General features: G+C 41.0%; 1 protein-coding gene across 1 annotated transcript in view; it reads left to right on the top strand.

Annotated features, from left to right (window-relative positions):
- PHF8 (PHD finger protein 8) overlaps nucleotides 1-26,129 on the top strand; it is a 3,148,719-nt gene that overhangs the window by 2,417,087 nt on the left and 705,503 nt on the right. The window contains exon 18 of the mRNA XM_044080095.1: nucleotides 21,446-21,541. Within this exon, the coding sequence (XP_043936030.1) occupies nucleotides 21,446-21,541 (96 nt within the window). The remainder of the gene's footprint in view (nucleotides 1-21,445; nucleotides 21,542-26,129) is intronic.

The following is a 26,129-nucleotide window of genomic DNA, read 5'->3' as shown; positions in this document are numbered from 1 at the left end:
ACTCTTGGTGAAGGTAGGATACTGCTCAAGGTCAGGGTCATACCTGCCTGGGCTACATAGTCAGAGAGCTCCTCAATGTCTCTTTTCATGTAGTCCAAGGAGGTACGTCTCAAGTCGTTTACACCAGCGTGGACAATGACTGAGTCATATTTGTACTTGCTGTTGAGAGACCTGAGTGCTTGCGTTATGTGGCGGATTCTAGCCCGACAGGCAGCTTACTGTGACCTTCTCCTTACTCAGTCTGGTGGCGGGACATCAGTGTGTCTGACTATGGAGTCACCAATGACTAGTGTGTCTGGCATTGTGTTTGGCCTTAAGGGCTGTGACTGTTTGACACTCTGACTGTGAGGTCTATGTGTTGCAGGTGTTGTGTTCTGAGGTGGTGGTTGTTTGGGTGTCTGCTTTGGTGGCCTCTGCTGTTTTGGTAGATTTTGATCAGAGCCTCGAGTATGTCTTTGTGTGTTTATGTGTATGATTTGAGGTTGTAATGGTGCTATATGAGACTGGGTCTATAGTGTGTGTGGTAACCTTCTCCTCCTGACTGTTCTTGCCAGTCCTGTGTTGAGAGAGCTCAGCCTCCAGTTTGGCCATAGTTGCATCTCTCGCATGTATTTGTGTTTTGTGGGAGGAGGAGAGGGTTGTCTGTGTACATGAGGCAATTGTAACATTGCCTCAGTATTCAGGTTCACCAGCTGAGCAGGAGAGGACACTAGCAACTGATCCTCGACATGCTAGAAGGATAGACAAAAACTTTAAAAAGATTCAGGGGCGTGGGTGACCGAGAAATGGGGGTTACCTTTTTGGGGTACTATCTATGACAAGAGTGCCGTATCAAGGTAAAAGTACTGTAGGAGCAAGTGCTAGGTTTAACAGATAGAGAATAGTCTACTTGGAGTCAAGTGGAGATGATCTTTTAGTTATAGGATAAGCTGATTAGATCAGTAGTATAGTTCGAGGAAGGTAGTTTTAGGAAAATTTGAAGAGTGGACTTTAGGTAGCCAATAGTTTAAACCTGCCTAACCGGCTGCCCTAGTGTGCAACAGTGGCAGCTCGCTCTAATCAGCTAGCAGCGTTTACCGCGTTTATACCAGGGGGCTGGAAAAAGCTAGAAACTGTCCCAAAACGACCAATAAACTACTAGTTACTGGCTGAAACCTCACAAAACTGGACAAAGGCAGCTCAATGCTTCCACTCCCACTGGTAAGCAAGGTAACTTCCTCTACCACAAATAAGGCAAGGAAACAGTACACAGGAACTACAACCAAAGCCCAGGAATCAGCAAGTCTGAAACTGGACTAAACTAGTAAAGCAGGAAAACAAGAGATATTTTTTTTTTTTTTTTTTTTTCACAGAACAGGCAGAAACAGGTACAGCAAACACTTATAAATGCTATGAATCAGCTACTACAGCTTACACAGAAGAATTTGCTACAAATACAGTCAAATAGTAACAAACAAGGATTCCAAGTGCAATATTAAGTTAAATGCAGTAAAACAGCTTCAGTGTAACAGAAAGGCAGGCGAAATACAGTCGCTAGGTATTCAGATGTGAAAGCAACAAAATTATACTTAGTATCAAGAAAAGTCGCTTATTCAGCTCAGAAGGGCAGAGTCCAGCCTCTCCTCCCACAAGAGTGCAGACCGCAATCCTTCCTAACGTAAAATAACTGGCCTGAAGCCCAAGTGCTTAAACCAGAACTAATACACTTTTAGAATAACAGACACTGAGCTCTCAATCAGCAGTTCCTAACCTAGAAGGATGTAAGCTGCCTGTCCTGCCACCACAGTGCAGGCCACAAACCTTCCTAATGTAAAACAACTGGTCTGAAGCCCAAGTGCTTAATCCAAAAGACTTAGAAATGATAGCTACACTTTAATCAAGTTACTACCAGCAGTAATAAATACAACTGAATACTTTAAAAAATGCCTGGATTAGTGCTCAAGTTATACAAACAAAGCTAGATTCAGCAGGTCTGGATCTAGTCTATGAGCAGGAGGCCCTCCTAGCAAGTAGTGGGTGCAAGGTAGACAAACAAATCATGGGTACAGTGCCAGTCTGTAAGAGGACGCACACGCACACGTATGCACACACAAATACATGCGTCATATTATATATGCTCAAAATTTGGAGGATTGTCAATTCACAGGTGTCCTGCCTTTTGGTTTCAGAGGTATGAGTCAGTGCACAGCATCAGCAGCTACCAGATTTGTTTACAAGACTTACTAATGCACATTGGTTTTTACATAACTACAAGAAAAGAAGTTTTCTGAATCAGATTTATTTTATCCATTGATCATATTGACCTGATACCCACATATTGACAACAAAAGTGGCTTGTTATACCAATGATTGTTATGACAGACTTTAGTTTCCTATTAAGATTAACAGAGTGTCAGTTATTTTATATATGTTAGTTACTGATGTATGTTATTTTAGGTTCATAGGTAGGTACTAGGCTATCAGCCCTGGGGCCTATATAAGCCTAACCAAAAACGTTCCCTGGCTTTCACCACCCAAGAAAGTTATTTTCCTGTGCCCCTGTCTAGTAGAGGCACAGAAGTGATCCCCGGGGTGAATTTCCTATTTCCCTTCCAATTGTCGAGATTTTTCTTAAAGAGGGCTAATGAGGAGCTTTGCTTGACATGAATGGGTAGTCTGTTCCAGAGCATAGGAAGTCTCTGGGACAGGAATCTATCCCTCCAGCATGTTCTGTTTATTGTGGTGGCAAGGTTTAGGTCCCTGGAGAGTGTGGCTCGGAGGGATTGGGGTTTCTTTATGTGTAGCATGTCCAGTAGATATGGGTTTGACATGGCTTTGTATGTTAGACAGAGGTCACCTCTGAGTAGGCGATAAGCGATGGAGTAGAGCTGGAGTTTTTTGAGAAAGTCTGTGTATGGCTTCTGTTTGAGGCCGGTAATCCTCTTAGTGAGGTATTTCTGTGGTCTTTCTGTTTGTAGATGTCTTGCGAGGTACATGCCAAACGGGGAGTTGTACTCTGTAATGGGTCTGATGAGGGATGAGTAGAGAGGAACAATGACCTCTTTTTTTTTCTGGAGGTGAACCCCTTTGTGATGAGGTGTGCCACGTAGAATGATTTCCTGACTACTGTAGCGATGTGATTATCAAAGGAGAGACTATTGTCCACCTGTGTCCCAAGGTCTGTTATCACACTTTTGGTGTTTAGTAGGCTACTGCCTATGCGGTAGTTCATGGGTACAGTGTTTTTCCCAAAGGGAATGACAATGCACTTCTTGGCATTGAGCTTGAAGCTATGACTTTGACCCCAAGCATCAGTCTCAATGAGGCTCCTTTGTAGAATGTCCACATCATTAGGCGATTCTGTTATGGCACCTAGTTTGCCATCATCTGCGAACTTCGTTAGCCAAAGACCTGCTGTATTAGCCTGGACTTCTGAGAAGTAGATGCCAAACAGGAGAGGACCCAGGACTGAGCCCTGTAGTACTCCACTTGTCACTGGTCTGAAGTTGGATTTGGAGTCGGCTACTTTCACTGTGTGGGTTTTGTCAGTGAGCCAGTTTGGCCACCCATCCTGTGACATGGGGATTTATGCACAGCCTAGCAAGTTTATCTATAATTCCAGAGTGGGGAATGGTGTCAAAAGCCTTGGCGAGGTCAAGATAGGCTGTGTGCACCATCTTACTCTCGTCCACGGCTCTGGTGACTGTTTCAAAGAAGTCAGTCAGGTTTAGGAGACATGGCCTACATTTTACAAACCCAAACTGAATGGGGTCCAGAGTTTGGAAGATGTTCTTCATCTCACATTGCTGCAGTCCTTACACTTGGGTAGTCCGCTGTCCTCGGTCGGCCCGAATATCAAAGTATAAGGCTGACGTCGGTCAAGGCGCATTTGACTGACATCAGGACGTCAGGGTACAAATGCGCATGACCGACGTCATATCCTCAGTCTTTTTTGCCGCATGGTCCGATGCAGAAGCAGCTTTGCAAGTGCCGGTTGGCGTTCTGAGATTTTTCGATTTCGAAGTTTCAGACCGAGTTCAAAGTTGGCTAAGTACCCGTTAGAATATTTTAGTTTTTTCTTGCCTCAGTGATTTACCGGATGTCAGAAAAAGTCAATAATTGCATTTCTTGTGGGAAACAGATACCGCATAGAGATTATCATACTTTGTGTATTCCTTGCTTAGGGCCTGAGCACGACGTTGTTGGCTGTCACTCTTGTGCTAGATTTAATAAACGCACTATAAAGAGGAGGTTGGATTGTGCAAGGTTAATCTTTGGGAAGCGGTGTAATTATAAAATGCCATCGGATGCTCCGACGCCCGCTTCTACAAAGAAGCGCAAGGACAAAGCAGTTAAGCCTAGGCTGGAAGAACCGTCTGTACCGGACGCCGGTTCTTTAGAGGTGTCGGTGGAGCCGGTGGCTCCACCGGAGGTTTCTTTGTGTTCCCAGGGTGAGACTTTAGTTTTGCAAGATGTGGCCTCTCAGGAGGCAAGTCAAGCTGAGGGGGCTTCTCAGGTTACTATACTCCCCTCCCTTCCTAGGGTGGCTAGGCCCTCTCCTTCTGTTTCTAAGGCTTCTCCCAGGGGCAGGCCAGGTTTAGCTTCAGTTGGTGTTACCCCTAGCTCTTCAGGTACTGTGCCCAAGAAGCATATGCTTAAAATGGCAGAAGATTTGATTACTTTGATTAGGGGTTCTATGCCCCCTCCTGATAAGAGGCCTAGGATGGAGCCTGAGCTGGGGGGTTTTGAGCAGGCTTCAGATGTGTCAGAGTCTTCGGCTGAAGACTTGCAGGAGTATTCTCCTTATTCTGATTCTGATGTGGATGATTCTACTCCTTCTGCTTCTCCTCCTGAGGATTTTTCTTTTTCAGAAACTCTTCATTCCATGAGGGAGCATTTTAAGTGGGAAGGTCAGGACTTCTCTGATTCCAGGAAAAGGCTTAGGGAATTTTTGTTTTTACCCCAGCATAGGCCTTTGGCTATACCTCCTGTTTTGGATGTGGTGGAAGATGTTTTTACAGAGGCTTCCCTTAATCCTGATTCTTTGCCTCCTGCTCCTGTTAAGCCGGATAGGTATTACAGGGTGCCTGAAGCTCATAAGTATCTTTTTAAGAGTCCTAGGGCAGACCCAGAAACTGTTAGCCAGGGGCCTAAAGGTGTTAAGGCTTCTGTTGTTAAGAATCCGGTTCCTGCAGACAAAGAGGCTAGGGCCTTGGATAGATGGGGAAAGAAAGTTTATACTTCTTCCACTCTTGCTATGAGGGCTTTGAATTGCCAATTTCACATGTTGAAATACCAAAACTATCTCCTTTCACAATTAAAGTCTAAGGTTGATGCTTTGGCAGTAGGTATTGATTGTAAAGAGTTGCAAGATTTAGTGCATGTTTCTGAACAGGTGGGTAAGCATTCTTTGCAATGTGGTTTTGATGCTGTACAGGCCTCGTCTAGGGTGGCTGCCACTGGATCAGTTCTTCGCAGGCACGCCTGGCTAAGGGATCAAAATTTGTCTGAACATGTTAAAACGAGGATTTTAGATGCTCCTTTACAATCTGACGTGTTGTTTGGTCCTCCTGTTGAGGCAGTTTTAAAGAAAATGGAAGACAAAGCTAAGTCTATGCAGACTGTTAAAGATTTTTTGCAGGTTCAGCCTCCAAAGTTTAGCAGAAATTGGCCTGCTAAAGGGTGGACGTATCCTTCTTATGATTCCCAGTCTAGGGGTAGATCTAGACGTGGTAGGGGCAGAGCTCAGGGCTCTTTCAGGCCTAGAACAGGGAGTTCTCCTGCACAGTCTTCAGGTGAGGGCAGGGGTCAGTCCTTTCGTAAGCAGACCCAATGACCTACCTTTTCAGCTGCCAGAGCCTTCTCGTCTGGCAGCACCTTTGGGAGGAAGGTTGGCACTTTTCAAAGAAAATTGGAGTTTAATTACCCAGGACAAATGGGTATTGGATATCATACACCAAGGTTACAAGTTTTATTTCCATACCTTGCCTCCTTTCAGAGGCATGCCAGACGTTCCTCCTCAACAAAGAATAGAGGCTCACAAGCAAATTTCTCTGTTACTTCAACTAGGGGCCATACAGCCGGTTCCTATGCCAGAAGTGGGCCTAGGATTTTATTCTCGCCTGTTCCTAGTACCAAAGAAGGGGAACACGTGGAGACCAATTTTGGATCTATCTATCCTCAACACTTATCTGGACATTCCCAAGTTCAAAATGTTGACGTTACAACAGCTTTTGCCTCTGTTGGGCAAAGATCATTGGATGGTAACTTTGGATCTCAAGGAGGCTTACCTTCATGTTCCTATCAGACTAAGTTGCAGGAAGTATCTGCGTTTCGAGCTGGGACTTTTCACTATCAGTTCTCTGCATTGCCCTTTGGCTTATCTACTGCCCAGAGTGTTCACAAAAGTTCTGGCTCCAGTGATAGCTTTCTTCAGGCTGAAAGGAATACAGATCTATCCTTATTTGGACGACTGCCTGATTCTGGCTCAAGGAAGGAAGAGCTTCTTCGTCATTTGGAATATGTGATAGCAGTGCTAAGATGCCTAGGGTATTCTGTGAACGAAATAAAGTCCAGTCTAGTACCCTCTCAAGACATGTGCTTTCTGGGTGTGAGACTGAATACAGCATCCCAGATGGCCTTTTTAACCCCGGACAAACAAAAGAGTCTATCCCTTTACTTCCATCAGCTATCTCATCAGTCCGGGCTGACTGCAAGGACAGTCCTTCAAGCCTTAGGGTTCATGGCATCTTGTATTCTGGTGCTTCCCAATGCCAAACTGCATATGAGGAAGCTACAATGGTATCTCAAAATGTATGGACACAGCACTGCCAGGATCTAGACACTGTCATTCAAATAATACCTTGCATTCAAAAGGAATTTTTGTGGTGGGCTCAGGAATGTCACCTAAACAAGGGACTCTCTGTGACCCGGCCAGAGGCGAGTCAGATTTTAACGACAGATGCCTCAGACAAAGCTTGGGGTGCTCATCTAAATGGAAAGTGGATACAAGACAAGTGGCCTGCCAGACTACAACATCTACATATCAATCTAAAGGAGATGTTAGCAGTCCAGTTTGCATTAATAGCTTTCAAGGATTTACTTCTTCCAGGGCAGGTGTTGATTCTAACAGACAACACAACTGTCATGTGGTACATCAACAAGCAAGGGGAACGATTCTTATCCTCTATGCAGGCAAGCAATGATTTTGTGGGAGACTGCTCTCAGTTTACAACTCAATCTTCAGGCAAGGTTTCTGCCAGGAGCACAGAACTCCTTAGCAGATGTGTTGAGCAGACGATTATGGATCCCCACGAGTGGAAATTGGATCCTCATGTGTTTCAGAAATTGACAGTGTCATGGGGAACTCCAGACATAGATCTGTTCGCTTCTCCACTAAACCATCAGCTGCCAAAGTTTTGCACAAAAAGGTTTCATCCCACAGCTTGGAAAGTGGATGCTCTTTCTTTCAATTGGAGCAATCTTCATGTGTATGCCTTTCCACCTCTGCCTCTCCTCCCAAGGGTACTTCTAAAGGTCAGACAGGACAAGCCAAGGATGATTTTAATAGCTCCAGATTGGCCTCGACAGCACTGGTACCCATTACTGAGAAGTCTGGCACGGAAGCCTCCATGGCCTTTGCCTTCGATTCCACACCTGTTGTCACAGGAGGACAGCCATTTGCTCAATGTCAAACTTCACTCTCTTCACCTAACAGCCTGGCATATTCTGTTTTGAACCATAGAGGATCTCAACTTCCACAACAAGTTTTGAATGTGATTTTGGAAGCTAGAAGGCCTAGTACAAGGAAAGTGTACGCAGATAAATGGAAGAGATTTTTATTTTGGAGTGCAGCAAAAGATTTTGATGTTTCTGAGCCTAATTTGAGTGTGGCTCTTCAATATCTTACTGAGTTACTGGACAAAGGTTTGTCTTTCTCTTCTATTAAGGTTCATGCTGCAGCAATTTCGGCTCACTATGATTGTGACCCACCATTGTTTTCTCATCCTTTGTTCAAGCAATTTCTTAGAGGGGCAAAGAATATAAGACCCCACCTAAGAGCTCCTACTCCTGCATGGGATCTCAATTTTGTGTTGGAGAAACTCACTCTACAACCTTTTAGCCTGCAGCTACTTCTGAGTTGAAATATTTGTCATGGAAGACTGCATTTTTGTTGGCAATTACCTCTGCAAGAAGGGTTTCTGAATTGCAGGCCCTTATGGCGGTTGAGCCTTTCTTGATTTTCCATAAGGATAGGGTATCATTACGTATTAATCCTTCCTTTATGCCTAAGGTGGTTTCTAGTGTGGCTTTAAACCAAACTATTCATTTGCCTACTTTTTATGCAAATCCCCAAAATAAAGGGGAAAAGATTTTGCACACTTTAGATGTACACAGGCAGTTGCGATATTATTTGGACAGAACTAAAGGGTTCAGGCAGTCTCAGCAGTTGTTTGTTTCTTTTGCTTTGAGTTCTCAGGGCAAGCCTGTGTCAAAACAAACTATTTCTAAGTGGATTGGGTTTTGCATTGCTTTCTGTTATTCCCATCATGGCAAGGAGATTTCAGCTGGGATTAGGCCTCATTCCACTAGGGCTACTGCCACTTCAACAGCTTTTTTGAGGGGAGTGGCAACCAAGGATATTTAGGAGGCAGCTACTTGGAGTTCAGTGCATACTTTCTCTAGGCATTATCACCTGCCACTTTACTCTAAATCCAGGGCTGGTTTTGCCACTGCTGTTTTGCAGGGCATCTTGGCAGCTCCTGCTTCCTTGTAGTTAGCCATCCTCCCTTACCTCTGCTTTGGGATTCTACCCAAGTGTAAGGACTGCAGCAATGTGAGATGAAGAACATAGTACAGTTTTGTACCTACCATAAATGTAGATGTTCAAGATCCACATTGCTGCAGTCCAATTTACCCTCCCTCCGTCCCCTCTGTAGTTAGAGGTGGTTGTGTGGGTTGGGTTGTACATTTTGTGTATTTTGTATATATTGTACATATAGTTAGTGCAAGGGTGGTGGTTTGGTTGTTTGCTGTCTTTTGGTTTTGACCTTTATTTTTAGGGTCTTCTGACATCTGGGGCAAGAAAAGACTGAGGATATGACGTCGGTCATGCGCATTTGTACCCTGACGTCCTGATGTCAGTCAAATGCGCCTTGACCGACGTCAGCCTTATACTTTGATATTCGGGCCGACCGAGGACAGCGGACTACCCAAGTGTAAGGACTGCAGCAATGTGGATCTTCGAACATCTACATTTATGGTAGGTACAAAACTGTACTTTACCTATGCCCTTGTTTATAAGCTCCAAGATGATGCGTTCCATGGCCTTGCAGACCAGGCTCGTCAGGCTAATGGGGCAGTAGTTCCTGTGCTCCGTGATGGCACCCCCTTTGTGGAGTGGGATAACCGTCGATGTGCGCCATTCAGTAGGCACAAAGCCTGATGTGAGGCTATGATTAAAGGTGGTACTTAGGTGGGGTGCCAGTTTGTTCTGTAGTTTGTGCAGAACGCAGCCTGGGATGTTGTCAGCTCCCATGGATGCTGTGTTCTTGGCTTTGGAGAGTGCGGTCTTTACTTGTTCAGCCGTGATTGCAGGGGCTTTGCATTCTTCTGGTATAGTGATGGGCCCTTGGGGGGGGGGGGGTGAAGTTTGCACTGAACCTATCTGCCAGGATGTTAGCAATATCAGTTGGTTCTGTATATCTAGTGCCATTGTGCTGTAGCTCAGAGCAGATCTGAGTGTCGCCATTGGGATTCTTGACATAGCTGTAGAATGCTTTGTGTTTTTTTTATTTTTTTTAGAATCAGTTTTTATTTTTGTAACTAGCTTTGGAGGATTTTATGAGGGATCTCAGCTTCTTACTGAGGCTGACCTGCAATCAGGGGATTTTACTCTTCTTTGCAACAGCTTCTTCCTTCTGTTGTAGAATTTATGGCAGGGGACGACCAGATTGGCTTCCTTTTTTTGGAGGATAGTGTCTTGGTTCTATTGGGGATGCCACAATCCATGCACTCGTGTATGTGCTTATACAGTGCATTTGTATAGGATTCAGCAGTTCTAACTCTGTTTTCTGTCTGTATGGGTGTCATGAAGCTTGCCACTTCTGCATGAAGTTGGCTTTGGAGAAGTTTTTTTTACAGTGGTTTCCTTAATGGCGGTGGGATATTGATGTCTAGGGTGATTAGCTTGTGGTCGGATCTGACTAGCGAGGAGTTGAACTCTGGCGTGGAACATAGGTTGCCCATATGGGTAATGACGAGGTCCAGGATATTGCTACCCCTGGTGGGGGGGTAAGGACAAGCTGATCCAGGGTGTTGGAATTTATGAATTCCAGAAAGCGTTGAGCAAATGATTTAGTAAATGAGTAGTTTTCACAGTTGATGGTGGAGTATTTGAAATCAAGCATTATTAGGGTATTGGGCTGTACCGTAATATTACCCAGTATATAAGGAGTGGGCATCCTGAGGCATGGCGGGGATCTGTAACAAGCTACAACCTGGATTGCAGTCTTACCCAGTGTTAGTTGCACTTGGATAATTTTGGATGCATTATGTTGAGCAACTAGCCTGGAGGTGTGGATATCCTTAATGAATATGGACGCTCCTCCTCCTTTAGTGTTTTGGTTCAGGTTAGGTGGCCGAAAGGTGTGGTATGAGTTATAGCCTGGTAATGCAGGGGTGCTCTCTGGAGCCTTGAACCAGGTCTCCGTCACTGCACAGATGTCGATGTTCTCCATTTTAAGGAGTGCCTTGAATGAGTTCATTTTGAGGTGTAGACTTCTAGCATTGAGTAGCATTACCCTCAGATTTTGCTTGCTTATACCTGCTACGGTGTCGAGTTTGTTGTTTGAACCTTGCATAAAAAAGGCACTATGGGGGTGGCAAGAGCCTTAGCAAGTATCTGGAATCCCAGGGGCGACAGGTGCAGGCCATCTCTGGCAAAGCATCGTGTTCTGTTGATCTTGTCCTAGGCAGACAGACACTGGATCCCCTTAGAGTGACACCAGAAGCTTAGCCAGTTGTTGAAGTCAATCATTTTGTCCTTGTATTGTGGTATCATTCTGAGCGATGGCAGGATGCTACTCAGGGCTAGGGTCATACCTGCCTGGGCTACATGATCCAAGGGTTCCTCCATGTCTCTTCATGTAGTCCACGGAGGTACGTCTCAGGTCATTCACACCAACATGGACAATGACAGAGTCATATTTGTACTTGTTGTGGAGTGACCTGAGTGCGTGTGTTATTTGGCGGATCCTGGCACCCGACAGGCAGCTTGACAGTAACTTTCTTCTTGTTTAGCATCGTGAGTGGGACATCAGTGTGCCTGACTATAGAGTCACCTATGACTAGTGTGTTGAGTATGTTGTTTTGCCTTATGGACTGAGGTTGAGTGGCACACTGATTTTTTGGGTTATATGTCATTTGGGTTGTGTTGAGGATGGTGGTGGTTGCTTGCATTTCAGCTTTGGAGGTCTCTGTTGCTTGGGCAGATTTTTATTGAGAGCCTCCATTAATGTAGGTGTGTGATTTATGTTACTATGTGTGGGTGTAGGTCTTGATGGACTGTGTTGAGTGTGGTGTGGTGCAAGTGTTTACCTTCTCCTCTTGACTATCTAGTACAGTTTGGTTGGAGAGAGCTTGGCTTCCAGTTTGGCTATATAAGTGTGTTTCTCACAGGTTGTAGTGTTGGGTGGTAGGAGGAGAGGGTTGTCAGTGTACATGAAGCAATTGCTACATTGCCCCAAGATGCCCAGATTCATCAGATGGACAGGGGAAAATACAGGGAGCTGACCCTTAGACATGCTTGGATAGGTGCTTATTAATTAAAAAAAAACAGTGTAAGAAACTTCTCTGTGTGGAAGATTTTCAGTCCATATATTTCTAGTTAATCACTGTATATTAATCAGCTCAGACAATAGTAGTAGAAGTAGCGAACGTAAACTCGTCAAGTCAAAAAATAATAATAGAAAATATATAATTCTACAGCATTACTAAGTATTCGAAAGTAATCCAAGCAAGGCAGGCAGTCTGTTTCCAGTCGAAAATCCTTTATTAAGTACACAGACAAGCGATCCAAGTAAAACAAAAATAGAGTAATAATTTCCTCGCAAGCTTTCTAAATATATATATATATATATATATATATATATACTTTTTATCAGGCATGGGAGTGGTTTATTGTGCTGTAAAACAACGTGTTATTTATTGGTACACATGTTAAATTCACATCCCTTCCCCCATCAGTGTGACATTCGAGCTGGTCCTGCCCTACCTAGTAGCTGTCATAATAATATATAGCCCTAATGTACTTTAATGGTACATCTTATTTAACCAAATTATTAAGTAGAGTATTAAGTCTGTGATTTTATACAAGGCAATATACTACATGGCTGGAAATATATCAACCTTAGTTCATTTTGCGATCAAAAATTATATATAAATATATACATATACATTTTGCATGTAAAAATCGGTTTCTATTTTCATAACCTATTGTTAACAAAGATCGCTTTCGTCCTTCTAGCCTTCTTCAGGTCTGTGTACAAGAACCCTAAAAACCTATATAATTGTATAATTAGTTAGTATTGTTATTACCATAATTTTGAATAAAGTGGAAAAAAGAGAGCCAGAAAAAAATAAAAAAATAAATAAATAAATATATATATATATATATATATATATATATATATATATATATATATATATATGTGTGTGTGTGTGTGTGTGTGTGTGTGTGTGTGTATGATGATGGAAACAAAATATACACTTAAATTTCAAATGATTTAAAATTGTATTTAAAACCAATTTGTAGAAAAAAATAAAATAAAATACAATTAGTCATGTAAACAATGTGGCAATTTTCTAAGTTCCAGTGCACTTTTAAATGAACAGTAGTAGTTTAGTCCAGGCTTTCTAAAAGAGTTCAGCTTTAATTGCCACATGAGTTCATGTTTCTCCAGAATATTTGTGATGTCTCCTTCAAGATCACCCATGTCTATGCGATCCAGGATCTGGAACTTAAAACCTGTGTGTCTTTTATGAAGAGAAAGGTGTTTGGCTAGTGCATTATTTTTACATCCAGAGCGGATTTCTGACAGATGACATGAAATCCTTAGCTTGAGTTTATTTACAGTCTTGCCCACATAGAATGCATCACATTCATTGCACTGTGCCTTGTAAATTACTTTTTTAGTGTTACAGTCACCCCCTGCACTGGTTTTAATGATCTTCTTTAAATAAGGGCAATCAAAACTATCATCTTGCTGTATAAATATACAAAATGTACAATTAGTTTCACATCTTTTAGTGCTTTTCTCACATGGTCTAGGTTTAAATTCAACAAAACTTCTAATATTCCTGGCCTTCCTATAAACAAATGATGGGGCTTCACCTAAGATGTTAATCAGAAAAGGGTTTCCTGTGACAGTGTCCCAGTTTTCTTCAATAATATTTTTGATACTGTGATAATCCAAAGTATATGTCAGGATGCAGCTATTTTTGCATTTGTTATTCTCTGTGGGATTACTTAACATTTTTCTACTGGGGAGGTTGAGTGAATGCTTCAGTCCTTTTCAGTTCTATAATGGGTTCCAGGATGTTTTTTAACATCTGACTTTCCTCTCACTAGAAAATCATTCTCTAAGTTGTTCAGGTTTCTCAAAAATGGTTCCATCTCTGTGGTAATTCGAGCTAATCTATAGCCTTGGGACTTCACTACATTATACTTGGTTTTTGTAGGATGTAGACTTTTACTGTGGAGTAATAAGTTAACCCTCGTTGGTTTTCTGAATAGATCAGTGGTGATACTGTTATTGTTGGTGTCCTTGGAAATCTGCATATCTAAGAAAGTGGTTGAAGTACAGCTATGGGAAGATGTAAACTTCAGGAAGGGGGTTGTTTGATTGATGTAAGTGATAAAATCTCCAAGCTGCAAGGTGTCACCTTCCCACACAACAAAGACATTGTCAATAAAACGTAAATAGCATGTGATATGCTGCATGTAGTCTGTGTTGTTTAACACAAAGTCCTCCTCCCATTTGCTCAGGCCTATGTTAGCAATGCTGGGAGCCATGGCAGCCCCCATTGCTATACCAGTTTTTTGTTTGTAGTGTTTGCCAATGAAAGTAAATAAATTTAAGTCCAGTACAAGATTAATGAGCTTGCTTAACTTTTGCAGTTGTGCCTGAGTACCCTGATTATGTTTCTTAAGACTCATTAGCTGCTGTTATACAGTAATTGTGAGGTAGCACTGTGTACAAGGATTCCACATCAATAGTTACCAAAATACCGTCAGCTTCCACTGTAATGTTTTTTATTTTCTTCAAAAAATCCATTGAATCTCTTATGTATGACTTATTCTTTTCTGCTAGAGGTTTCAGCAAGTAATCAAGGTAAATGGCTGTGGCTTCAGTAAGAGAACCTCCACTTGCTACCACCGGTCGATAAGGTGGGTCTTCTCTGTTCTTGTGTGGCTTTGGTATTCCAAAAAAGTAAGGTAAACGTGGGCATGGGCTCCATAAATAATTATAAAGATTTTCAGTGATAGGTTTTTCTTCCCATAATGTGGTGAGATTAGTGTTCCATAAATTATATACTCTTTTTATGTCATCCATGGCAAATAACTCATAAAATCTGTTATCCTCCAGTATGTTCTCTATCTTTTGGTTGTAGCTAGTGGTATCAGTCACAAGTATACCTCCTACCTTGTCTGCCTTCATTACAAGCCTGGATTTATCATTGCCTAGCTCAAGCAATGCTTTTCTTTCTCCCTGTGTTAAGTTATAGTCTTTTCTTTGGAGTTTTTTTAAGCAGTTTCCTGATATCCATCACACATTTAACTTCGAAAGCAGCTAGTGTTTGATGTAGTGGTGGACAATAGCTGTTAGGCCTTTTTTATAGTTTCATCAATAGGCTTATTTTCAGTGTCATTACTTTTTCCATGAAACTGTACCCTAAAACTGAGCTTCCTCACAAACATTTTAAGGTCTATCAGTACTTGAGCAACCTCAGTCCTGCAGCTTGGTACAAAAGTAAGTCCTTTGGACAACACACTTTTTTCCTCTTCAGTCAGTGCTCTAACATAGTGGTTCCAGATAAGTGGAGCACATGTTATTGTGGTACCTGTTGTTGTTGTTATTGCACCTGTTATTGTGGCTGTTTCCTCTGTCTGAGCCTGGGACCTGGGTTGTAGTCGGGGTTCCAGTCGGGATTGCCCAGGTATTGTATTTCCCTCACTCCTGTCCACTGTTTGGGTCTCCTGTCTCCCTGGGAGATTGTGGATAGAGTATGAGACCTCTGGAATTCCTCCTCTGCTTTCTGGAATCTCGGTGGGTTGTAGTAGTATTCCTCGCTGTGGCTGTGGTATGGGGGGACCTGGTAAGAGGGACAAGCTCTGGGGCTCTGGTGGTGGTTGGCGTTCTTGTTCTGGTACTGGTGCTGGCTTTGGTATTGGTGTGGTGGTTGATGTCTGTGCTGTCGATATTGGTCTTCCTGAAGAAACTGGTCTCTGTGATGGTGCTGCTGCTCCTGTTAGCTGGATTGTCTGTGGTCCCAGTTGTCCTTGTAGTCCTGTAATTCATCCTGTAGAACTCTCTGTCGGTTCTGGTTGCCGCTTTGGCTTATGTTCCTGTCCTGATCCTTCTGTGATGTCAAAGGCTTCTGCGGAGTGTTGATAGCCAGAGGGGATTGGGATTGTGGGGAATGAGATGTTGGAGGGGCAGTCTCCTGGTTGTCCTGTATTGTGCCCCTGTCTGGTTTTGTGTGACGATCTCCCCTGGGAAAATCCCGTTGAGGTCTGCTGGCATGGTTATATTTTCCCTTATATCCCCTGTAATAACTAAAACCTTGTCTGTTGGTTCTCCTGTTATTGTTGATATTATTATTGTACATCCTAGTAAGTCTCCCAGGATCATCTTTGTCCAGTTGATCTCGTTTCATTTTATTAATCTTTCTTTCTTTAATGGACTGCTCATATCCTTTCACTCTTTCTTTAAGAAGCTCAAATTTAGCATCTAGGTTATTGTGGTTCTCATTTTCCAATGTTGTTTTTAGAGATGTGATGTCAGCCTTTGTAGCTTCCTGCACACTAAGGTTGTTCACTAAAAAAGTAATTTACAGGGCACAGTGCAATGAATGTGATGCATTCTATGTGGGCAAGACTGTAAATAAATTCAGGCGAAGGATTTCATGTCATCTGTCAGAAATCCGCTCTGGATGTAAAAATAATGCACTAGCCAAACACCTTTCTCTTCATAAAAGAGACACAGGTTTTAAGTTCCAGATCCTGGATCGCATAGACATGGGTGATCTTGAAGGAGACATCCCGAATATTCTGGAGAAACATGAACTCATGTGGCAATTAAATCTGAACTATTTTAGAAAGCCTGGACTAAACTACTACTATTCAATTAAAAGTGCACTGGAACTTAGAAAATTGCCACATTGTTTACATGACTAATTGTATTTTATTTTATTTTTTTATTTTTTTGTACAAATTGGTTTTAAATACCATTTTAAATCATTTGAAATTTAAGTGTATATTTTGTTTCCATTGTCATACATATATATATATATTTTTTTTTTATCTTTATTTTTTTCTGGTTCTCTTTTTTCCACTTTATTCAAAATGATGGTAATAACAATACTAACTAATTATACAATTATATAGGTTTTTAGGGTTCTTGTACACAGACCTGAAGAAGTCTAGAAGGACGAAAGCGATCTTTGTTAACAATAGGTTATGAAAATAGAAACCGATTTTTACATGCAAAATGTATATGTATATATTTATATATCATTTTTGATCGCAAAATGAACTAAGGTTGATATATTTCCAGCCATGTAGTATATTGCCTTGTATAAAATCACAGACTTAATAATCTACTTAATAATTTGGTTAAATAAGATGTACCATTAAAGTACATTAGGGCTATATATTATTATGACAGCTACTAGGTAGGGCAGGACCAGCTCGAATGTCACACTGATGGGGGAAGGGATGTGAATTTAACATGTGTACCAATAACACTTTGTTTTACAGCACAATAAACCACTCCCATGCCTGATAAAAGGTATATATATATATTTAGAAAGCTTGTGAGGAAATTATTACTCCATTTTTGTTTTACTTGGATCGCTTGTCTGTGTACTTAATAATGGATTTTCGACTGGAAACAGACTACCTGCCTTGCTTGGATTACTTTCGAATACTTAGTAATGCTGTAGAATTATATATTTTCTATTATTACTTTTTGACTTGACGAGTTTACGTTTGCTATTTCTACTACTATTGTCTGATCTGATTAATATACAGTAATTAACTAGAAATATATGGACTGAAAATCTTCCACACAGAGAAGTTTCTTACACTGTTTTGTTTTTAGACCCACTACACTTTAGTGGGTTGTTTTGAGACTTCGGGGATACCACGGAGATTACTTGTGCTTATTAATTTAAGTACTAAAATCTGTTTTCCTGCTAACAAGTGAGGAAAGTTGAGTGCTGCAGTAATTTGTACATTATTTAGTGCTTGCAATGAATTTTGAACAAGTGCTGAGCACAAGGAAACAGTTTTGAGTGCTAAAAGTAGAAAACTGGCTAGTTCTAAGGGAGAAATTGAAGAGCAGACTTTCTGGCACTGGGAATAGTTTAACCCTAGTTAAATGGCGCTGCGTGATGTGCAAAACTGCGCAAACACTGTTTTTTAAACAGAAAGGTGAATGGGATAGAAATAGCCCAAAATGGCCAGTAAAACTAAAGATTCTGAGCCGAAACTACTCCTCCAGTGACAGGCTGCTCAAAGCTCACCACTCTCACTGATGAACAGAGAACCTTCCTTCTATCTTAGTAAGGGCTGGGCAACACATAGCCCAGAATTCAGCAAAATCTGAAAACTGGACTCTACTTGTTATAGAAATGTGGGAAACGAGTAGAGAGAGAGGATTTTTTTTTTCAAAAATTAAAACAGATGCAGTAAAACAAACACTTTTAAAGCAGAAAAATGGCTATCGCGCTTGAGTGTGTAGCCCTCAACAGTTGAAAAACACTTAAAAATGATCAGTTAAAGTGCAAATGGTATCAGAATTCAAATAAGTTGCAAAGTTCATAAAAATGCTCGGAATAGAGCGGGTAGTGAAAATAAGCAATAAAAACAAAAGAGAGGTACTTAATCCACTCAAAGTCTCCCTTTTCTCTCTCTCTGCTGCTGTAGAATTCTGCAGGACACCCAGGCAGGATCCTGCTCAGGTAATACAAGCGCAAAAACTGCACAAACACGAGTTTTTAAACAGAAAGATGAAAGGGATAGAAATAACCCAAAACAGACAATAAAACTACAGATTCTGAGCTGAAACCACTCCTCCAGTGACAGATAGGCTGCTCAAAGCTAACCACTCTCCCCGATGAACAGAGAAGCTTCCTTCTATTTTAGTAAAGTCTGGGCATCACAGAAACTACAAAACAGCCCAGAATTCAGCAGAATCTGAAAACCGGACACTACTGGTTATAGAAAGGCGTGAAACGAGTAGAGAGAGAGGATTTTTTTGTTTTTTCAAAAATTAAAACAGATATAGTAAAACAAACACTTTTAAAGCAGAAAAATGGCTGTCGCACTTGAGTGTGTAGACCTCAACAATTGAAAAACACTTAAAAACGATCAGTTAAAGTGCAGACAGTATCAGAATTCAAAAAGCAGTTCAAATAAGTTGCAAAGTTAATAAAAAACGCTCGGAGTAGTGCGGCTAGCAAAAATAAGCAATAAAAAGCAAAACAGAGGTACTTAATCCACTCAATGTTTTCCTTTTTTTCTCTCTGCTGCTGTAGAATGAATGTTTAATGAATTTCTGTAAGGGTGCAGCTAATGTGACATCACTGTGTATATGCTAGAAGTGTGGTAGGGCAGAAAGTAGAATGTTTTGCATGCCTATTGCCTACTACTTCCCTTAAGATTTGTTGTTAGTGTTTTAGGACTTTAACTGGTATTTCCTTGTGAATGTATATTGTCAGAGTTAATGTTATATTGGGGAACATTTCACAATTATTTGAATGTTGGTATTCCACAATAAAATTGGAGTGGGCAGAGTTATGTTATTATATGTGCAAATTTTAATTTGATTAGTTTCCATATTTTTGGCCAGTTGTACTTGCTTTTCATGGGCCTTTGTCCAGATGTTTGATGTCTCCAGGTTGAGAGGTATGATTCATAATAGATCATTAGAATTAGTCTAGAGCATAATTTACTTCATTTTTGTAGCACTGCAAGGAGGTGAAAGCTAATGATGACCAGACTCTGGCCCTGCTCTGGTACTGTGGCACTCTCATCCACTAAAACAACCCCCAACACGAGGACAATTCTAGCCTGCTACAGATCATATGCCCTGGTACTGCGGGACTCTCATCCACTAAAACAACCCCCAACATGGGGACAATTCTAGCCTGCTACAGATCATATCCTTACCTTCCTGTATAATTAATGGCATTGGTTTTCCATACCACCGTCAGTCAGAATCAAATTCACCACTCATTGGTTTAGCACCCCATGCCCCAACCCATTGCGGCAAACAGGACTGTTTGGGTGGATCTATGATCAACCAACTTTTGTCTTGACAATTTTTTATGTTAAGTTTAAAATTCTTTCATGAGTTCGATTTTTAGTTGCTGAAAATAGACAAAATGTGGTAGGTTTTTATAGGTCTTGTGCTGCTGGCTGTGTATGGTTTGGTTTAATTATTTGTGGTTTCTAGCTAAAGACGAGTCATCATCATCTCCTTTCGACTGTTTCCGTTAGGGGTCACCACAGCAGATCTTTGGTCTGCAGAAGAAGTGGCAGTAGAGTTTTACTGTCAAATTGCCAGCCGGGCACCCAACCTTCCTCAGAAGGCACACACACGCACGGACTCACACCTAGGGCCAATTTAGAATGTCCAATCCACCTGCAGCATGTCTTGGGAATGTGGGAGGAAAGAGGAGCACCCGGAGGAAACCCACGCAAACACAGGGAGGACATGCAGACTCCATACAGAAAGCACCCCAGCCAAGATTTGAAATGGAGAACCTCTTACTGTGAGGTGACAATGCTAACCCCTGCACCTGCCCAGCTATAAAGACTAGTCTGCTGGAGTTTTTCAACTGTTAAATGCTATTCATCATCATTGCAACATTGTGTATACAACTTCAATAATTCACTTACATGCATGTGCTTACTTGTGTGAGTAAATCTCAATATTATTATTAATAAACTATACTTATGTAAAAGTAAAGTGTTACTTTAGTTAGTAATTAGTAGAAAAGTAATAGTAATGTATTACTTTCACTGAAAAGTAACTAGTAATAATAGTGTATTACTTTTATAAGTAACTATCACTACACTGTTAGCCATAGCTAATGCCTCAGGTTGAAGCCCAGACAGAAACTGTTACCCTGTGATGTGGTGGGTCTTCTGTCTCTTTTTTGCATGCATTACACTAGTGGGAGAATCGCCAGGGGAGTATCAGCACTGGCAGCAGATTCTACACCCCTGACTTCACCTGAACCTAAAGAGTTTGGTTTTCCCCTGTTTGAACCAGGCACTGATACAGCCTCGGACAGATATGTCTACCCTTCATGTCATGTACAATTGTGGTACTAACACCATACCAGGGGACCTAGAGGCAAAAGGTGAGTGGTCCAATAGCCTGCTTAAGGCTACTGCAGAGTCACAGTTTGTAGGCTAAGGCTTATTTTTTTTTTTTTTTTTTTTTTACTTATTTCTATGTTTTTTAGGTGCACAAGGGGCAGATGGTGGTGGTGGGGAAGGCACTGTATCTGAATCCATCAAGTCAGGGGACAAAAAACTATCCAGCTCAGTACCAAATAATGGCTATACGATCAGTCTGGTAAAAGGATAAGAGAACTCACACTATTCTCACTCTAAATAGCAATTTAAAAACTATTTCTATAGGGATACTGTTCTGAATACTACATTGAGAAAATGACAGTATTTTCAGTAATGTAGTCTTACATTTGGGGAATATCTGTAACCTGTGTTCATTACCTTGTGTGCAAATCTCACTACTTCCACTCATGGGTTAATCCCCACATTGTTTCTTGCCGTATCTCCTGCTCCTGTGTTAAGGGGTATGCTTATGTGACACATCACAGTCTCCATTTCTTTCCTAGTGCACTGTCTTTCCAGACCTTTCCTTAGTAACTGTCTTGGGAAGATAACCTGTTATAAAATGCTTTTGGTATAGCCTACTGTTTCACTATATGTTTAGAGTATGGAATTTCAGTTCCTTAAATTATAAAATTCACAGTTTGGAAAGACCCTGTCAGTAGACATTTTGATTGTCAATGCCCACTGACATAGCAGTCTTTTATGATCTTTAAAGGAACCTAAGTAGTTAAAAAGTATGCTGTATTCAGCACTTCATAATACAGAACAGCACGACCTGACATGTGACATGGACTGATTTTCTTTTCTCTCTAGTTTATCCATCACTGGAATCTGATGAAGATGACTCAGTTTTGAAAATTCGACCAAAGAGGAAGAAAGGAAGTGATGATACTCCATGGAATCCAAAAGGTAATTAAGAAAAGCAGACACTGTATTTTATTTTTTCTTTTATAATTTTTGGGCTCCCTACTTGACTGTTATCTCCTCTTCCTTGTCATTACATTCATTTACCTTAAACCCAGCATCCTAGGGCACCATAAGAGAGACAAGAGAAAAGGATTGCAGCTATGTGCTGTGGATGTTTTGAATGTTCTTAATCGATGCAGTTTTGTACATATGCAGTCACATGCAGCCCTTTGACTGGATAGCGTAATGCGATGCCTGCTACTCTGGGCTGTAGTAAAATGCTCACTTCTGCTTGCCCATTCTCGCAGCTAAAGCTTGTGCATTCCTCGATAGGCTTGTACACCCCATCATGTCCCTAGTGCAAGAGCTGCAACTGCTGGTGTCCCCCAGGTGGAGCTCTTGCTATAGGATTCTCCTGACACCTTTCCACTGTGATAGGTGACCCAGCATTGGCTGTTTGCTCCCATTTTCTCCCTAACCAACTCCTCCATTGCCTAAGTTACTAATTGCTGATCATCTGGGCCATATTCCCTTTTTCCTTGTTTAAGGATGAAGACTGTTAATGGCAGAATAACTTCTTGTTTATTTACAATTTGGTATCTGGGTTAGCCACTACATCCATTTACAGAAGAGGCCTGAGAGGAAGAGCTCCACAATCATAATGCATGCATGTGCATCACAGTATTAGACATTATAGGCTAATGTTAAATTTGCATTGAAAAAGATGCATGCATAAGGAAAAGTAACTATCCATTGGTACCTTTAATGAGCTGAATAGAGCTAAATCCAGAAGTTGTTTGTGCTTTCTTTGTGTGTGGCGTGTGCGCCTGTGTGTGTGTGTTTAGTATAACGGCATACCTATCCGAGTGTAGTAAACCCAAGTATCAGTTTCAGGTGGTACTTATTTGTTATTTATGTACATCCTATGGCATGTGCATTGTCAACACATTTGTCTATACCATAGATGTGTGATCTACTCACATTCATTCTGTGATTATCTGCTCAACTCATAGCCGGATCCTGCGGCAGATGGACATTCCAATACTCACTGGACACATTTCATAGAAACTCATCCTGAAAGAGGCACCAGGTCATTTAGGACATGCACATATACCTCTGGGCATGTTAGAGAAATTTCATTTTACCTGTGGTACATCTTTGGGGAATTGTAGAAGGAAGTTGAAGCTTTGCTTGAAAACCCATTTGGACACACACAATATGCAAGATTCCACACAAGAAGGTACCCCATCTGAGAACCAAATTGGTAAAGTGCGTGCTGTGAATACAGCATTGTAGTTAGCTGTGCTACTTTGCTATCCTGTCAACTGCTCAACTAATCAAAAATGCTGTTTTACCACACTATTTCAGCCCCATATAAGGTAAAGAGAAAAAATATGCATACTGAACTCATCTAAAAAAGTACAGCCCTTGTCTTAATCAACCTCATAGAACATGAATCTGAGCTTATATTAAAAAAAAAATTGAACAAGCAAAAATTAGAACTGCAGTCATTCAGTAGGAAAGTAGCATTAGTGGTAAATTGAACCTGATCCTGCATATCTAAATAAAATAAATTACTTAAAGAACATGGCAAAAGTATAATACAACTTGCCTTAATATAACTCTCACTGCAGTACAAAAGTTAACCTACCCGACATCCTAAAACATTCGATTAAAACCTACCCATGTGTGACGACCGTGCCCTGGCACAGCAATCAAGGAGCCTCAATCCTCACCACTAACACTAAGGAGGTTGTCTCATTGAAGAGGAAAGGATAACAAATACACACAATAAAATACAATTTCCATAACTGCACACAGAGATCACTGGGGCTGGTTGCTCCTTTGCTCTCCAGGTCCCCAATAAGACTCCCCACTGGCACAGCTATAGGGTCCAGATCTAAGCCTAGCTGGCAAGCTAACCTCCATTATCCTCTCTGTCCAGCCAGTGCTTCGTGTCCCTGCCCAGGTAGCTGATACACACCCACACTTTGAGAAGTATTTATACAACTTCACAGACACTCCTGAGAAAGGCTGACACAGATTCTCTAGCTGTGCCCCTTTACCCAGACTATACGGTAGTAATTTCTGCCACCACCAGCTTAATAATTATCAGCTACCCAAAGGCCCTTAAAAGGGTGTCCAATTATTACTGTGCAATATTATTATCCAATTGGTAATGTGACTATTCAGTCTAAGACTTATTAGAGTGGCCTATTACAATGAATTCTATAAATATGCAATGTACTCTAGAGCCTACTATCTCTACACAAACCAGTCACAGGTAAAGGATTTAAAAATATTTAATAATAAATAATTAAAACACAAGACAATACTACTACACCACAGAGATATCTAAGAGTTCAGAGATCACACAGAAACTTAAACAATACAGTAGGACAGGTCTGATGTGAAAGAAAAACACTTAATCTAACTTTCTAATCTTTAGCTATTCTTAAGAGAAAACACAATGCTATAATCCTACTTACATACATACAGAGCATAAGCAGTGCTGGGGTTGATGGTTCAAGACAAAATGCTCAACAATAGTTTTTAAACTCACTAACAAACAGCTCTGCTAAGGCCCTCCCAGATTACATCATTTTGACACTTAGGTTTTCCCAGTATTCACATTACATCATTTTGACACTTAGTCTGGAGTTCCCAGGCAAACAAACTGCATTATTTAGCAAGCTAACACCTGCTCAGGAAACTACAGCAATAAAAGACATTTCACATGTACACTCTACAATTATTCCTTAAGTTAAGACAATAGAAAGAATGCGTTCAGCCAGTCGATTCGGCACCACTTTTTAGATAATTATAATTTCAAAGAACATTTGAAATGCTTGGCTTGGTTTTCCTTACAGCAGATGGCAATGTCGCAACAGTCTTGAAGTTCACATTTTACAGTGTTTTCTTTCATTTAAAGGAATAACGCACACACAGACTCAAAAAACATGTTTAAAACATCATGGCATGATGTTTCCTACACTTTAACAGCACTCTGGGATTATTTACAGGATTTTAAATATTTTTATATGTAATTACAGACTCTGACCACCTGGAGGCCAGCATATTGACGTGGTTTGGATAAATCAGGTTGCCACTCAGTATCCCACAAATCATTGTTTGGCTCACAAATGTTACATCATGCAGGCCTCCGTTTGCCTAAAGCTCCTGTCATTTCATAGATGTTGCTAGCGTACAAAGTTCTGAGTAAAATAGAACAGTGACAGTAACATTCCTTGCTGCTGAATGACTACTTAAAATAGAAACAGTGCAAATGTCACAAAACACACTCAAAGTGCTGTTTACTGCTGCCTTTTTTCTAATTTAGTTTAAATGGCACTAATTTGTGAGACAGTGAATTCCAGTCCTTTTACTTCTCCCCTCCCCCGTAACACTTAGCTTCCCTAGCTGTCAAAGTCCTGAGGGTAATTTGACTTGGTAATTCCATTGACTGGCAGATCTCAGCAGGGTGCTTGACTCATGTAATTCAATCTTTGTTCTTGCATTTCCTTTGTTACAGGGGACATTTTTTTTTTTTGCTGCACTATAGCCATGGCCTTACTTGACTGCATTCGCATCCAGTTTATGTAGCAACTCCTGTAAGGTCTTGCACCAGGGAGCTAAATAAAACATTTACACTATTAACTACTTTAGATCTTTATTAATGTAAGTGTTTAAGGTATCACTTCATGCTTCCACATTGTTAAAAATGATTTACATGTGCAAAGTGTGTTGGTATTCAGTGTTTGCCTACATATTTTTTTTTCTCCACTGGTTGGATTGCAAAAAAAAAACCTTTTGCAGTGTCCCTGGGTTTGTCTTTGTACATACAAACAGTGCTATATTTTCCCCTTCCTTTTTCTTGTGCCCAGTAGTCACTTATAACAAAGTAATTTTTTTTAATTTATTTAATTTTTTTTTATATAAAGGACATAAAGGTTAATTAACCTTGAATCAGGTAATGGATGCCACTGCAAAGAATCACTGTTGAAATATTTGTGCATGGACTAAATCCCTTACTAAATATTTGCCAGACTCCAGTTCAGTTGGTGCTATGGCTTTAATATACTCGTGTGTTTGCTCATGCCTTCCAAATATCCCCACCATTACATACCAATTTTGCAGTGTAGTAACCACCCGACATGCCCATACACCTTTAGCTATCAATATGCAGCTACTCCTGTTCATGTGAGTATGTGAATTCATTTTCAGACTTAAGGTGTTGAAGCTGCACTGAATAATTCTAGGTGCTTCTTCAGGTTTCACATGGTGCTTGCTTAAAGCTAGTCTCAAGTTAAGCCACTATGAATATGTTGCACTGCCACCTATGATACGAGGGTAATGTTTTAAACTTTTTATTCCTGCATTGCACACTAGCGGTATCTGGTGCAAATACAAGAGAAGTATGTAAGCGATACACCACCTAAGCATCATTTGCCGTGCAGAATGTACAAGCATGCATACCAGATTTCTGTGTTTCCCAACATCGGTGTTACTACACTACTACTGAATAATTCCTATATCAGGCAGTATCAAACTGTTTGACTTAAAGTTTCTTACCTTAGTATTTTCGGGACAG

The sequence above is a fragment of the Protopterus annectens genome, chromosome 8.part0, assembly GCF_019279795.1.
Source record: "Protopterus annectens isolate FY-2018-M chromosome 8.part0, PAN1.0, whole genome shotgun sequence".
In the NCBI taxonomy this organism is placed as follows: Eukaryota; Metazoa; Chordata; order Ceratodontiformes; family Protopteridae; genus Protopterus; species Protopterus annectens.
Note: the sequence above shows the minus strand (reverse complement) of the source record. Positions and strands in the feature narration are given on the sequence as shown.